General features: G+C 46.4%; 1 protein-coding gene across 2 annotated transcripts; it reads left to right on the forward strand.

Moving 5' to 3' along the window:
* The first annotated feature begins 778 nt into the window (after positions 1 to 778).
* On the forward strand, positions 779 to 9,299 carry LPAR5 (lysophosphatidic acid receptor 5). Of its 2 annotated transcripts, none has more exons than XM_066175469.1 (3): positions 779 to 847; positions 1,410 to 1,640; positions 7,690 to 9,299. In XM_066175469.1, the coding sequence occupies exon 3, from the start codon at positions 7,993 to 7,995 to the stop codon at positions 9,130 to 9,132; it is 1,140 nt and encodes a 379-aa protein (XP_066031566.1). In that variant the 5' UTR covers positions 779 to 847; positions 1,410 to 1,640; positions 7,690 to 7,992; the 3' UTR covers positions 9,133 to 9,299. The 2 variants fall into 2 exon arrangements, with proteins under 2 accessions (XP_066031566.1, XP_066031568.1); XM_066175471.1 differs by having other exon boundaries at positions 813 to 847; positions 1,406 to 1,640.
* Positions 9,300 to 16,792: the final 7,493 nt, after the last annotated feature.

A 16,792-nucleotide genomic window follows, 5' to 3' on the forward strand; every position in this document is an offset into this window, starting at 1 on the left:
CCCAGTAATCTGGTCTTACCTGCTGCTCACTCAGACAGCGGTGAGGAAACGCCGGGGGTTGAGCTGCTCTTCCCCACGAGCTGAGCGTCCAAGAGACAGCGAGGGGCAGACGTGTCAGCCCACCCGGCTGAGGGGACAGAGTTCCTGGGCTAATGCACCGAGATCCGGGGAGGTGAGTGAACTTGGCTGGGTGAGGATGCTGTGGGGCTCATGGGCTGGGCTGGGTGCCACTGTGTCCTTGTCTTCTCACACATGGAGAAGCCAGGACTGCCGGGCTCAGCCAGGTGCGTGCTCATGTGTGTGAGGGCTGAGGGCTGCAGGGGAGGGGGAAGTTCCCACAGAATGTGTCAGACGCTCCTTAGGCAAAGGACACCCCCCGTGGCATATCTGCAAGCTTTTATCAGTAGCAACGCCTTGACGGGAACTGAAGAGACACAAAGAAGCTGTGAGGACAAAGATCCCAGCAACTAGCAAGTGGCAAGAGGGGTCCGGCTGAAAAAGAGAGGCACTGAAAAGAAGCAGGGTGAGCTCAATGATTCGGGAGTTTTTGTGCCCTCCAAGGATTTATGAGCGGCAGGAACATATATCCCTTGGTGTGTCATTCCCTGAATGAGGAGTCAGTAACAGCAGAAAAAGGGAGGCAGGGAGTGAGAAAATCAAACACCAGCAGGCAAGAGCTGCAGGGAGAGGGAGCTCACAGTAACTTCCTGGGGCAGCTGTTCCTGGGGCAGGGCAACAGTGGGATTAGGAGCGTGGCCATGACTCGTGTCTTCTTCCAGGTGTGCTGAGACTGGCAAAGCAGAAATAGGACTCGGAGCAACAGAGTGCCAGATGGGCTCTGCACAAGGTCAGCTCCCTTCCCAGCTACACGTGGCAGTGCCAGGTCACAGACGTCCTGGTAAATCAGCCCTTGTACTTTCATAGCACTGTGCCTCCTGTAGCCTTGAACACCAGGGACCGAGGCTCGTGGCAAACATGCCTTTGCTTGCCACAGACAATGACATCTCTTTGGAGCCTGGTTCTTTTTGGGACCCTGCCACATGCCAGCGGTGCACAGCTGGGCCCCCAGGCAGGAGTTCAATCCCAAAGCCCCCTGGCCCAGGGGAGTGACAGGACTCCAAGTCTTTGTGCAGGCTAGCAATTAAATCAACTTTGCTCTCACTTCCCATATTTCACTTCTACCTCCTGTTTAGCAATATTTTGGGGAGAGGGATGTTTTATTTTCCCTCTGTGACTCCTGGGGGTGGCTGAGTTAGCAAGACAAGCAAGTATTTGGCATTATGACCCAGGGCAGGTCTCCTCAGTTGCAAGGACACCTGGGTACTGCTTCTTTCATGATTGCATTTGCAGTTGTAGGATGTGGTTTAGCTTATCAGCTTTTGATAACAAAGTTCACGCTTCAAAGCCAGGCAGAAGTGCATCAGGAAGTGAGAAAGGAGAAGAGTCAAACTGCAGCGTGCCAGATGTAGAATCAGCCGTGGTGTGGTAGGGGACAGCTGTGATTTGGATGAAGAGCCTGCCTGGTTCTGTTTTGATCCAAGCTGCTTTGCGGGTTTGGTGCCTGGATCGAGACCTCTGCAGTGGGAGCAGTCAGCAAGCAGCGAGCTGGAATGCACACTTGGCTCCTCTCCAGCAGTGAGGTAAGGCAGACGGGAACATCTGGAGAGCCGGAAGGTCTGGCACCTTGGGCCCCGCTCCCCGTGAGCTGCTGTGCACAAGCTGCCAGGCCTGGGCACGGGGGACGGGGGGACATCTGCCCCTCTTCAGCTGCCCCGTGGACACAGAGGGGCAAGGCACGCCTCTGTATTCATTCAAACGGAGGCTTTCTTTGGGATCCTGTGGTACTAAAAGCACAGGCAGCCTGCAGAGCTTACTTGCCACGGTGCCCACCATGGAGCCCTTCTTCCATGGGACTCATAGGAGATGAAGAGGGGTATCATCTCTAAGGTGGAGGCAACAGCAGTGTGATCAAACCTCTTGAGTTAAATACTGAGGTCTCAGCTTTTATATCATGTATCTCTCATTAAAAACAAGCTATCCTAATAGCTTGTCTTGAATTGTCCTAATAGCAATTGTCTTGAATGTCTTCAAGGTGCTAATTGTTACAAAAATTTAATTTCTTAAGTAGGAAAAAAAAGATGAAAAGTGGGGATTGAATATCACCAACAGTAAGTAAAAAGCACCCACGTTAATTTAAAAAATATATCTCTGATTTCTAGAGTAAAGTCGGGTGCATTTTGTGAGGTTTGACACATTTTTGTTGTTTCCTCTTTGGTTTCATATTAAGTAAGTGAGCTCATGCAGTTTGTGTTTAAGTTCTGCACCCCAATTCCACACTTGCTCTCTGCATTCTTACAGTAGCCCCAAAACTAGCCCCAAAACTCCCCATGGTTTTAGTGACAAGTCACAAACAGAAATGCTGACCCTGAAGCATGCTCATCAGTATTTTTCCAGCTTTCTTTTTCCACCTCATTTCTCAGCCTCACACTCAGATTCTTCATCATTTTTGTAGTGCTTGGAGTCAATGACTCGTAGTAAGAGAGTGCCAGGAGAGAGAGAGGATTCCCTGGACTGGGCAGCAGGATGCCAGGCACACATCCCATCTCAGGGCATGCCTGCCTGTTCTGCACCCTGTATGCAAGTACATTTAGGGCTTCTCACCCCCAAAAAGAAAAAAGTCAAAATCCCATGGATTTTGCAAGCCACAGTCTTGGCAGTTGATGGTATTCAGGGACTCAAATTGAAGATGGGAAAAAGTGCTTCCTCCACCTCCTGGGACACATAAGGTCAGTCAGCAAACAGAAAGTTTCTTCAGGATTTAAAAAGAGCATCTTCTTGTGAGGAGGGGGATTATTCAGCTGTGGTACCACTGCCTCCTGACACAGCTGGTGGCTTGAGATCTCTTGGCAGCTTTTGTGCAGAGCAATGAATACTTGGGGTTCTTTTAGAGGCAGCCACAAGGAACATGCCTTTTGACTCTCAGGCATTAACCAGGAAGGATAATCAGTCTCCCTGCTGCCAGCCTGCTTTACGTACCCATAGCTTTCCTTTTTAGAGAGGCACAGTCAAAGCAGGACCTCCAAAGCTCACTGGAGAAACTCTCCGCACCCACAACTTCGTCTTTCCAATGACTGTGTCTGCATGCATCTCATTTCAGGTCTTGGTCACAGTATCTGTCATGGCAAGTCTGAGACTATCAGCTTAGCTTCATACCAACACCATAGCCACCCCTTACTTCTGTGTATCCATCTACCCACAAAAAAAATCCCCTCAAAAACCCCAGTCTGTTTTCTGCTCTCGGTGATCTTTGCTGACAGTTTAGAACTGTGCTGTTTGTTCAGTGTCTTGAAGGCTGAAAGGCTAGAACATGTAAGGCAAGATCACTCAGAAAAGAAAGAAAAAGTGATTGTGGGCAAAAAAAGGAACAGGTTTCTTTCACTGGTATTCATGTCATGGAAGCCTGGGGGATTCCCACAGCAGAAACTGTCTTTATGGGAAGTTTATAAAAGGACTGTCTCTGGTCAAAACAGTAGTAGGATCAACCACGGAGCAGCAAGATGAACTAAACAGTGTCTAAAACCACATGGCTCCTACCCCAGAGGTCCAAAAATAACTGAAGGGTGGAAGACCTGACTAATTGTGCTATAGAAACCTTTGCTTAAAACAGCTCTTAAAGGCAGACTCAATTTAAGAAAAGGCTCTTGGGGGGTTTCAGACCAGGGAGCTTGATGGTTTTGCTGAACAAATTAGTAGAAGCTATAATAAAGGAAAAAATCAATTGGCATGCAGTCACATCTAATTACTGGGGAAAAGTCATCATGGCTTTTATAAAGGGATGCTGTTCCCACAGTTCTTCCTTAAAGGGCTCAATAAGTATGTGAACAGTGGCCCATATGGATTTCCAGAAGGCTTTCAAAGGCAGTCTCACCAATGGCACTTTAAAAAATTTAAAGATAGTGCTCCTACCTGGATAAAAAGTGCCTAAAAGAAGGGACAAAGAATGAAGGTACATGGTTGTTTTTCTCAGTGGAGTTGTCAGACACCTGTGCTGGGGCTTGGACTGTTTGATTTATTCATGAGGGATGAATAATAAAATAACAAATCTGTAGGAGACATAAAATTATTCAGGTTTAAAAAGATGAGGTTTGGCTGAGAAGAACTGCAGAGCTTAAGAGAAGTGTGATTGGACTTAAACTAACAGCTGAAATTTTATCTAGTGAAGTGATGAGAAAAAACAAACAGAGCTGACCATTACCACTTGCAAATGAGGTCTACACCTGCGCAGCTCAGTGCATCCACATCATTAGCACTGTGTGTTTCCAGCACCCCAGCACAGGGCTCACAAAGGCTCTAGCAGAAGTGGAAAGGTGCTGAGAAGGGCAACAAGGATGTTCCATAGTACAGAACAGCTTCTCTACAAGGGAAAACTCGGAAGACAAGGTCCCGTTAGCCTAAAAAAAAAAAAAGTTGCTGAGTAGGAATATGGTAGACGTTTATAATAATATCAGCCATGAAATGAAGGTGAATAGGGATGGTTTTTGCCCTGTCTGTTCTGGTACTAAAGCTAAGAATTGAATCTAGCAGGTGATGAATCAGAGGTGGGTATATGGAAGTGATTCTTCGCCTGAGGCACAAATAAGCTGTGGAACCCCTTGGCAGTACTGGCACTGGATAATGTAGATGGTAAATTTTACATCAACTCAAAAAATGACTGAAAAAACTCCAATGAAATAAAAGTTCCCTGAGGACTATTGAATACAACTAGGTCACCTGTGGCTCAAGAAATTCCTGGGCTACAATTTATGCTGGAAGCAGGAAGACAACTTGAGGCAGTGTAGCTACATGATTGTACTGTTCTTAATATAATCCCTTCGCCATCCACAATTTGAGGTGGAATATTAGTGGTAGAAAGCCTGACAGCATGGACTGTGCTTACATATTATATTCTGTAGATCTGTTAATTGAATACCTCTGGAAAGCTTGAAAAAACATGCTGTCCATGGAGATAAATCATTTTCACCTGACATCTGACTGGTCTGAGAACATGTGTTACAGCAGGTCATGGTCACTCACTAAGTCACAGTCTCAGTAACTTTGTTTCCATCAAGATAAAGGTCTGACCAGTCTGTTCAGTCTGCAATTCATTGCAGGGTTTTGGCTCTTGCAAAAGCTGATATGTTCTCCTAGAATTACAGAATCACAGAATATACTGAGTTGGAAGGGACCCATCAGGATCATCAAGGATTATCAAGTCCAACTCCTGACCCGGCAGAGGACATCCCAAGAATCATACCCTGTGCCTAAGAGCATTGTCCAAACACTTCTTGAACTCTGTCAGGCTTGGTGCCGTGACCACTGCCCTGTGGAGCCTGTTCCAGTGCCCAACCACCCTCTGGGTGAAGAACCTTTTCCTGATATCCAACCTAAACCTCCCCTGACTCAGCTTCAGGCCATTCCCTCAGGTCCTGTCATGGGTCACCACAGAGAAGAGATCAGTGCCTGCCCCTCCTCTTCCCCTTTCAAGGAAGTTGTAGACCACAATGAGGTTTCCCCTCAGTCTCCTCTTCTCCAGCTGAACAGACCAAGTGACCTCAGCGGCTCTTCACACAGTTTTCCCTCAAGGTCCTTCACCAGCCTCATGGCCCTCCTTTGCACGCTCTCTAATAGCTCAATGCCTTCTTTATATTGTCCAAAACTGCACACAGGACTAAGGTGAGGCTGCACCACTGCAAAGTAAGCAGGACAATCACCTCCTTCAACCATTGGTGATGCTTGTCCTTGACATTTTTGAAGCATGAAACATTTCAGTTGAAACCAACAATGTTCTTGCACTTTTGCCTTGTCAGCTTATCTTATACTCCAAATTTGAATGAGACTTCATGCAAAGTATTCATCCACCAGGAAGGGGAGAATCCACTTAGATGTAGTTTGACAAACCAGTAGAAGTTTCTCTAAGAAATCTGTTTTGGTGATGGACCTGAGCAACAACACAAGAGGATGGGCAAGTTGGTAGCTGTCTACACTCTTGTGTTAGGTTTCCACTTCCATTGTTTAACATGTTGTTACCAAAATGATTCTTTTCCTCTCTATGAAATCAGCACACGCTTCTGTCTGCAGCAGATTCTCTCTGGATGTGTGCATTGCCACCCAATGCCATCCAGAAGGTCTGACATGCTTGACATGCCTGTCAAGTTGCTGAGTAATATCAACCTCGTGTAAAGATATTCTCTGGACAGAAAAATCTACTTTCCTTTTGAAGTAAATCACAATCTACACGGACTCTCATGAGGGAGTCCCTGTTTGACCCCTGCAAACAACTGTGGGGATCTGTGTCACACCAATGCCTGCTCCAGTGTGAGTCCCTTCCACAGGGTACAGTCCTTCAGGAACAGAGTGCTCCAACATGGGTTCACCATGGTCTTCTCCAGGGCAACAGGGCAATCTTTGCTCCAGCGCCTGAAGCACCTCATTCCCCTCCTTCTTCACTGACCTTGGTGTCTGCAGGGCTGTTTCTATCACATATTCTCGCTTCCCTTCTCTGCCTGCAATTGCTGTCTCACAGTAACTTTTTCCTTTTCATTATCCCAGAGGTGCTAGCACCATCACTGATGGGCTCAGCCTTGGCCTGTAGCAGGTCCCTTCTGGATTTGGCTGCATCAGACACACAGGAAATTTCTGGCACACTCTCACAGAAACACACCTATAGCCCTCCCAGCTACCAAAACCTTGCAGTGCAAACCCCAGTGCTGCTAATATATCACCTGGAGCCTTCTCTTGTCCAGCTGAACAAGACCAGTTCCCTCAGTTGCTCCTCATGGCACAAAGTGCTCCAGCCCCCAGTTTTGGTGGCCTTCCACTGGGCTTACTCCAGCTGATCTGTGTTTGGACAGTGCTGCTACTTAATACCTGGGGTGGTGACCAGCTTCACACTGCTTTGATGTCATGTTTGTCCACATGAATCCCATGGCAATTCCTTTTTTATTGTGCTCCCCTCCATGGCTGTGCTACTCTGCATTTCTGGGACATGGGCTACTTCAAGCTTTAGGGTGTTATAAGGAGCAGAATGAGGACATGCAATCCAAATAAGCACCACTGGTCCCATGCAAGTAAGGACACCAATGGAACTGTATTAATGTAAGAAACATAAGGAACTTGAAGTCACTGGAACTGAGGTTTGTGTGTGTTGTTTTACGTAAGAAAAGGAGCTTGGGTGGAGTCAGGTCTAACTGTACTGTAATTTCTTTTATCTGAAATGGATGTACAAAGTCCTTTTTCTCTAATATAAAACAGTACTATGCTGTTTTTATTTTAAGTTGCTTCCAGTCAGCATTTTTCTTTCAAAACGCTGCTCTCTTCTTTTTCTTTCTCTTTCTCTAGAGCTGCCTCAACTACTTTCCCTGTGTGCTTGTGGTGTCCCTTTCTTGTATTCATGTGCTCTCAGCAGTGATCAAAGCAAAGTGCATTTTCTGGGGCTGAGTGATAAATGATTCTGTACAACAATCACCTTCTCTGTGCTCTGTCTTCTTCTGCCAGTGAGTAATTACTCACTTTTCTAGTGTCCATTTTCCCTTGTCTTTTGGTTTCTTTGTGAGTTCTTGCTGCAGAAGCCACCATGGTGGGATTTTCACATTTCAAGAGATTTCCTCCTCTAACTTAAACTCTTCTGTTTTGGTCTTCCACTCTGACCAGGAATTGTACTGATCGCTGGCAATGATCCTCCTTCAGCTTATCACCTCATAACCACTGGAAAGAATTGCTGAACTAGGGGCAGAAGCAGACTCCACATTACCATCCCTGCCAGATGACCACAGACCAGAAATCCAAAGCAGTGCCAGCCAAGAGAGATATTGCCCATCTACCTCCCAGCTGCAGATGACAGGAATGACCTGCCTGTGGCTTTTCAGAGGGGAACGACTTTCCTCAGCACTCTTCTTTTTGCCTCCTTAGCCCATCAACCGGCTCAGCCATCTCAGCAAGACCATCCTCTGACCCATGCTGGGCATGTCAGCGTCCAATACATCCAATACATCCAATACCTCTCAGACATGCAAGGATTACACCTTCAACCACCACCTCCTCATGCCTGGCTACACCCTGATATTCATCACAGGTTTGATACTCAATGTGGTGGCCCTGTGGATATTCATCCGATACTTGCGCCTGAAGTCTGTAGTGATGATCTACATGTTGAACCTGGCCATAAGTGACCTCAGCTTCACACTTCCTCTGCCCCTGCGACTCTACTACTATTCCAACCACCACTGGCCCTTTGGTAGCATCCTGTGCCAGGTCTCTGGCTCAGTCTTCCAGATCAACATGTATGGTAGCTGCCTCTTCCTCATGTGCATCAACCTGGATCGCTATGTTGCCATTGTTCACCCACTTCGCTGGCGGCATCTGCGGCGCCCCAAGGTGGCCAAGCTCCTCTGCTTCATCGTCTGGGTTGTGATCTTCTTGGGCTCCATCCCCACAGCCATAGTCCACAAGCAAAACCACTGTAAAGTAAAAAACCAGACCATTTATCTGTGCTTTGAAAGCTTTAGCGACAACATGTGGCAACACAACCTCTTCCCCCTGGTAATCCTGGGTGAAATCTTGGGCTTTCTCCTGCCTCTCAGCTCTGTGACATACTGCTCAGTTCGGATCTTTCAGGAACTCTGCCAGCCCAGTCAGACAAAGACCCTGCGACAGCAGAAGACTGTCCGTCTCCTCTTGGTCAATCTGGTCATCTTCATCATCTGCTTTGTGCCCTACAACACCACCCTGGCTGTTTATGGGATGATAAAGGCCCGGGTGATGAAGGTTGAGGAAACAACCAAGGCCTCTGTGCGCCAGGCGTTAATTATAACGATGATGTTGGCCAGCATGAACTGCACTCTGGACCCCTTGATCTACTACTTTAGCACTGAGGGTTTCCGTAACACCTTCAAGAAATTGCGGCGGGGGCAAGCTTGGGACTCGGAGATGGGAACGCTTAAGCATCAGATCGTGGACAGTAAGTCAATCCGAGACCACGCTGTGTCTAAAGTAAAACTGTTCCCATCGGCTAACTTTATCCGTCCCAACGAATCTTCTCCGTCACTTCCTACTGCAGTATTTCTGAATGGCCCTATCGAGGACTCGGAAATTTAAGCCTGGGAAAGCCATAGCATTGCAGAGTCACACACGCAGTAACTACAGCAAGCCTGTGGGATACAGTAAACTGTTTGAGGGAGCACAGCAGACTGTCTGTGGGTGAACGTGATGATGCAAAGCTGAAGGATGAAAGTTGTTTCGAATAAACAGAGGTGCCTTCGTGACATGGTCATACCTGACTCTTTTGGTACAGGAAACAGTGGGGAACAAGGATTTCAAACAAACTTAGTGTGTCTAGGTCTGGCCAGCACGAATTCCTATAGCAAGTCCATCTTCTCTGAGTAGCTCCTGGCTGCACTGTAGCCTGAGGCAGTTCTGGGGATCGTCAGAACACAAATACACTACTCACTGCTGACAAAGTGAATTTACTAGCAGTGGCTGAGGAAAGCCTTTGACCAGATGTTTCAATTTGAGTCATAGGTCCAGCTCAGGACACCTAAATGAGTATCTTAATTTTCCAAAAGAACTGAAGCATTTAGCAAGCTTTGTTGAGGTCAAGGAGAATAGCTGAGTTTTCAGTAATCTTGCAGAAAATAGGTTCCTAATTGTATAGAAAATCACAGACTTTAGCAAAACAATCTTCAGGAGGTATGTTAAATGTGCAGCTGTACACAAACACACACACATGTGGCACAATGGCTATGTATTTGCCTAAAGCAAAATGGCTTGGGAAACACGAGCATACTTAAAAAAACTACATTCCCAATGCCCCCCCCCAAAAAGAGAGGATACCAATATCATCATGTCAAAAGCTCATGCTGACATTAGTGCTTTGCACTTTCTTGTTGCTGGCCTCTATATAGGATGATTAATTTCAGGTCTGAGTGATTTTCAGTGACTGTTGAAAAGAAATGATGTCATGGAATGAGGCTGGGGTGAAATGTATTTGCTTGCACTGTTTGTACATGCTTTTTCAGGCTGCACTATATGTGAAAGACCTATAAATCTCCCCAGAAGTGAGATCCAGCTGCACACAAGCAGTGCCAGAAGCCCCAGTTTTTCACTCCTGCTGATGGCCAAAGGTTGCCTTTTCAATTGCACTGCAAAACAGCCTCTCTGTGGCTTCCAGCAGGTCTCAGGCTATTCTGGAGTGGATCCATTATAGTGGCTTGATTTTGGTGGTTTTTTTTTTTAATGTTAAAGGAAAGGTCAGGGAAAATGACAAGAAATGCAGTCCAAAGTGCTAGGGTTTGTAGTTTTTAGACTTCTCAATAAGCAATAAATCTGGTTTCAAGTTCCTACCTCACGACTGCTGTGGGAATAAATATATTGTAATATATCATGGGTTTGTGTTAGGAGGTACCGGGTTTTAAATCCATTTTTCCAGTCTCCCTTGAAGACCCTTTTATGAGAGATGACTGCAGAAGCAGGTCTTCAAGAAGACCTGTAAAAGATGATGAGCCTCTCCACAGAGACATGCCTGTGTCACAGCCTGCCCATGAGACATATGCCTTAGGTGAGCCAGCTCTGTCCCCTTGCTCAGCCCATGCATCACCAGCAGAGCAGCCTTGAAATCCATTTGCAGATGAAGAACATTTAATGGTGCCCAAGAGATGCAGGGAGAGAGGTGGAAGAGGGCTTGTAGGGCTGTAGATATTTCTATTTTAAAAACTCAGGACTGCCATGAATCTTTTGTGATATAGTGCAGCTGGAGAGGAAACAGAGCTGTGTGCACCTCTTCTGCTACCCTTTTGTCCTGGGATTTATGGGATAACAGAGTGATATTACAGTAGATGCACTGCTATCCATTTTCAAGCCTTCCACCTCCTTCCTAGACCCCCTTCCTTGTCCCTGTCCCTCAGGTCCTTTCTCCTTTCCCTAATCTAATGCTCCATGCACCTAAGCATCAACACAATGCCTTCACAGCTATGTTTTCTTCCCTGCCTAGAGAAATTACTTTTTTCTTTCCTTTTAACATGGCTAGAGTGTTGTTTTAAGTTCACAGGAAGATTTGGGTGGGAAGGAACCTCTGGAGGTCTCCACCAAGACTGCCTGCTCACAGCAGGTTGTTGGGAGCAGTGAGGGCTGGAAGCTCTCTAAAGGAATACAAGAGCTGAGATCCAGGCATGTAACAAAGAGGAAGAGGCTTAGCCAGCAAGGGAGAGCATCTGAGCAAGGGGACAAAGGCAGGTATAGGTAGATAGCTGGGTTCAGCTGAAAATCCAGATCATCAGACAAGCTTGTGGTGATGAGGCAGGTCCAGGGTCAAAGTAAGAAGTCAAGTCAGCATCAGGATCAGGCCTGGAGGCTTGAACCAGGGTGAGCCACAGTCCAGAGGTTGGCTGACAAGTCCATCATGACGAGGCAGATCTTGGGTCAAGTCAGGAAGCCTATCCATGGGTCTAAATCCACAGATGATATGCTCAGGCACAGGCCACTCTCCTCAGGAGCCAAGGGGCAAGAGCTCCAGCCTAAAAGCATCTCCTGGGGCAAGGGGTCAGTTCTGGCTGAGGCTCCAGCAGAGCTTTCTGGAAACTCTCCCCAAAGTCATCAGAGGGAAGAGGCTGCCCTCAGCTCCACTGCCTCCCCAGGCTCGTACACCCAAAGCCCCAGGAGCAGAGTGGATGTACTTGGGACCCCAAGGCAGTTCAGGTTTCTCAGAGCCTTGTTCAGGTGTCTTCTGAGCACCTCCAAGGATGGCGATTCCTCAGCTTCCTGAGGTACCCACACCAGTGCTGAAACGTGCCCTGGGGAGAGGCTTTTCCTAATGCTCACCAGGATTGTTGCAAGTCATGGCTGTTGAGCTTTCTCAGGGCCACTGAGAGCAGAGTCTGGCTCTCTCTCCTCTTGGCAAGCCTGCCAAGTATGAATGAAATGTCAGCTGGCAGATGCCACTCCTTCGGAAGAGGCTGCTCCTCTGCTGAAGTTACAGTATCCTCCACAACACACAACTTGTCAAAAAGCACATCAGAAAACATGATCTTTTCTTGTAGCTTCAATCCTGAAATTAGTGGAACTATTTTTACCTGGAACATTTCATAAATATTCCACCTCCAGTGGAGGAAATTTTAGCTCAAATATTTTGACTAAATTATAAATAACTGCAAAGCTGATCTCTTAATGAATCTTATCAACCAGTTTAACAATAAAGAGGGCTGCTGGTCACATTACACACAGCAGAAAAGTTCCTGACTTTGGGTTTCTGAAGGCTTTGCTTAATTGTTACATATAGACAGTGGTGGGCCCACTGTGGGTTGTTGTGTTTTGTCCTTTGGGTATTTTCAGCTTGCATCAGTTTCATTTTGTTTTTGAGGATTCTAGGCAAGTGTAATTGCTGTGGATTCTAGAGAGGATTTGGGATAGTTTTCATGTTTGACAGAGAGAATTGGTGTTAGAACTAAGTTTCTGCTTCCGCATTTTTGCTTTGCAAGCTTCAGGAGTTTTTTATTCCATCACATGGTGATAAGGAACAGCACATGTATGTGCCGTCTCTTAGTGAAATGAGTCATTCATCCTTATCTTGCTTTATGGCTTTTTTTTTTAATCAGTGTATAAAAAAAGCCAGACAAACAAATCTGAAAGTTCTAGGGTATGGTGGTGTCCAGCAATACAAAACAGAACCACTTGAAAGCTTGTGTTTAGAACAACAGGAGTACGTGAAGCAATAGTATTCAAGAAGGGAAAGTTAAATGGGAATATAAACTTAGCAAAGACCCTCTACGTCCTGCTGTGATAATTCTTGAATTAGTATTCTTGCTAAATACGTCAGAGGTAAAAGGTGCCATTGACTACTTCCCTGACTTTGTGTCATTTGCAGATGTGAACATTAAACAAATGTCTCCTTATCAAGTAAGACTAAACAAGTGAAAGGTCAGAGAGATGGCAAAGGTGCATAGAACACTTAGTTTGTATGGATCAGACAGTATCTGCAAGCATGTACAAATACATTAGGATTTCAAGTCCTTTGACTGCCAGAATGGATATGTCCTATGCTTCTGGAAATGGTTCCCTACTTGGATGATATATAAAAGTATTGTTATGCCTATTAATCATGACTATGAATATTAAAATGTATTTTATACTTTTTAGAAACCATCTGATACTCTGAGTTCTGTAAGTCAGCTTGAAAAGATGTTTCAGAAGTCCCAGAACAAGCCAGACCTTATCTTCAGATTGCTTTTATTACTGTTTTTATTCCTTCCACTGCATACTAGCTGTGTGCCTCCCACCACTGGATGTATCCCTACAACAAAACATGTATTTTGTATTACAAATGCCCTGAGCAACTTCAGCTGTGCCTGCTTGGAGCTTGGGAGGTACCCCCTGCCTTCCATTCCCCCCCGTATCGCTGGGAGTTGAAACGGATGTCCTCCAGAGGTCCTTCCAACCTAAATAATTGTATGGTTCCCTGACCTTGTGTTTTAGATGCTGATCTGTCATCCCAGGCATTTTTTCATTCTCTTTCCCTCCCCGAGTTGTTCTTGCTCGGATTACACTTTGCATACCCTGCTTGCCTTTCAGCTGCAGTCATTGATCCTGTGACTGAGTGCAGTGAAAGCTTCACATTTTGTGTGTTGCTTTTGAAGCCTTTCTTGCAAACCCGCGTATTCTGCAGTGCTGACAGCATCTCAGCAGAGGCCAGGCTGCCGCTGCTCTGATGCTGCTGTACATCCTGCTGACCAAAACCGGCTCAGCGTTTCCTTATTGTTTCCCACATTTTCATTGTCTCTGCTCTTACACTCGGAGAGATCTTTGGGCATGGATGGGGTTTTTTTTGTTTGGTTTGCACAGCATCTTGAGCAGCGACATAGCAATAGGGCTCCCAAGCTAAAAAAGAAGAAATAGTGTAACATCACTGAAGAACGTGCTATGCTGGTGATTTTGTCTGAGGTTATCTGGGAGTCTGCATGTACTGAAAAGTCAGGCATAGCTATCACTGCTTTTACCTGTTTCAGACAGCGGCAGTGACAAGGCTTTCAGGGTAGCTGTCAAACCTCCCTGCACGGCATACGCTGTCCCCTGAGGCACGGGCAGTCAACACTCCACTTGAGCCCCTGAAATACAATGGAACAAGGACGAACTTTTCTACCAAGGAGGGCGAGGGGTGGACGGAGAGGATCAAACTTTTCACCGCGAGGTGATGAGAAAACAGATTTTCTAACGCCGTGGGGGGGGGGGGGGAATTAAGAAGGGCGGCGGAGGGGGGCAGCGGGGCGGGAGGGGGAGGGGGAAGGGAGGCGGTGCTGAGCCGGCCGGAGGAGGCTCCGCTCCCGCCCCGCTCCCCGCCCGCTCCGCGCTCTCCGCGGCCAACAGCGGCCCCTGGCGGCGCCTCGGGCCGCACCGGCCGGAACCCCGAAGGGGCTCCGGGCACACGGACCCCGGCGCCTCCGGGACGGATCCCTCTGCACCGGCCCCCTCCGAGATGCGCCGGGACAAAGCAGCTCCTCTCAGCTTTTGGAGGAAAAGCAATTTGTAAAGGAAAAAAAAATGTTAATGAAGGCAAGAAGCTGTAAAACCGAAGTAAATGTGTGAGTGTTTCTTCGCTGGGAGCAAGGGGAGAAAAGGAGTTAATTTTGTTGTCAGGGTAGTAACACCCCCGTAAGGCGTAAAGAACAGAATGACAAAAGCATCTGGAAGTAATCCAGCGCGTGGCACGGGTCAGGGTGTTCCTGAGAGTTTTAGCTGATCAGAACCTGGCAAAGGTTGAACTCAAATATTTAGGGAGCGCTTCGGTAAATGAAAGCACATCCCCTCAGAAGGTGTCGCTGCCCTGTGCTTTGAGTCGGGAGATGCCAGACTTACTTTTCTCCTCGTGCGTAGGTGCCACGGTTGTCCTTCGTTACGCAATGACATTGTTTTCCCCTCGAAGTCCATTCTTTGTTCACCATGTAGGAAGAGCATCGGTCACAGAGAGGAAAAAAGGTGGCGTTTTACTTTCCCCCCCCTTTTTTTTTGGTTTTTTTTTTTTTCTATGCTGTATACAAATCCATCAGCTATCTACTGCACATATATGAACTCCATTCTGCAAACAGGGCTCCTGATCTTCTCCCGCTTTTCTGTAGTATTTACCATCCCCACAGTCCAATGGCTTCATAAATTTGAATTATCATCATCCTCAGGAGGCCCATTAAGTGATAAGGTATTATTACTATTTTATAGGCAGGAAACTTAGTAGCTAAGATGTACGTTGTGAACTACATCGGATGCCACTTTCTGGAGTACTGTATAGCACATATCCATCGTGTCACTCCTGTTGATTTAAGTCACAAATACAAGACCTAAGCAATTCTGTGAATCAAACACCAAAGTCTCACGATAAGGCTTCCTTCCTCTGTAGGAAGGAGCAAAGGAGTGGTGGTTTTGGGGAAAATGTTCTGCATGTGCTTGTGTCCAGTATCACCTAGGGGTCCTGGGGCAGAGGCAGGAGGCATGAAGGTGCTGGCAAGGGGTTCACAAACACTGTGTTATGAGGAGATTAATTTTTTCAGATCCTTCTATATCAGTGTGTGACATCTAGATAATGAGCAAGGGGAATTAGACATTCTCATTGATGAGCATGCATTTGATATAATTAGCATTACAAAAAACCCGGTGGGACGATTTGCATAATTTCAGCGTGCTTAAGTCCCCAGTTACAGCCTATTCAGAGGGGACAGGGAGGTTAAAAAAAAAAAAAAAAAAAAAAAAAAAGACAGAGAGAGAGAGAAGTGTTGGGAAAACATGCTGCTACAGCTGAGAGACAGCAGTCCCTGCAGTACAGCTGCTGAAAGCATCACTGTGTGCCCACGATATGGAGCCAGGGGGTGGCACACATGCTATGGGAGACATGCAGCTGGGAAAAGTGTGAGACATATTTTGCAGTAATGATGTCTCATTAGCATTTGCCAAAATTATTGGTGACAATTTGTAGGCAGGGAAAGGACCTGTGCTGCCATAAGCCAGCTTGTTTGGGGTCAGGTTGGAAAGGGTGGCAAGGCATTTGTTGTCGGCTTGGGAACTGGCGGTTGTTTCTTGACCAGGTCACCTTATTTGCACACCTAGAATGTAACCTGAACCACCAAGGAGCACACTTGGTGCTCCAAAAGGACCTGCTTCCAGAGGAGGGAAGTGATGTGGGGAATTTTCCAGGAAGAAACACAGTGAGAGAAAAACATCAATGGATCTAGTGGTTGATGACATGAAGTTTATTATCTAGTCAAAGAGCCCATAGCTGTAATCAAGGGGAAAATGCCATCAGAGGTGATGTGAATAAGAAATTTAGAAAGTAAAAGGGTAAGACAGACAAAAAGTGACAAAGGCCATTCTGTCATTCTGCACGTTGTATTTTCTAATACTGAGGGAAAATTATGGCAATGGGTGAGACACTGTGACTTACTGGGCAAGGAAGAATTAAATATAGGAGAAGCAATAGGAAAATTCTCTGGCTACTTAATTTAGAAATGGTATTTATTGACTTTAGTTTCAGAGTAACTGCCAGTAGCAATATATCGTCAGTCTGGTAAGTGGATCATTGCCACAGGCAGGGTGACATCAATGCTTCAAAGGGAAATGGTCAGGCTCATCACTTGAGCTATTTTTGAAGCTTTGGATGGCCCTGTCATAGATACAATTCTCTGTTTCACTTTCTTCCAGCCTGACCCTGTGCTCTCTGTTCCCTCCATGCTGTCCTTCCTCATGCCATTTTCTGGACATGCAATCTGAAAGTACGAAGAAAAAC

The sequence above is a fragment of the Chamaea fasciata genome, unplaced genomic scaffold (genome assembly GCF_029207755.1).
Source record: "Chamaea fasciata isolate MVZ Bird 193981 ecotype frontalis unplaced genomic scaffold, bChaFas1.0.hap1 SCAF_2, whole genome shotgun sequence".
Taxonomy (NCBI): Eukaryota; Metazoa; Chordata; class Aves; order Passeriformes; family Sylviidae; genus Chamaea; species Chamaea fasciata.

Bases quoted from the DNA above. Each gene is read 5' to 3' on its own strand.
- LPAR5 (XM_066175469.1), top strand. From the start codon at position 7,993: ATGCTGGGCATGTCAGCGTCCAATACATCCAATACATCCAATACCTCT.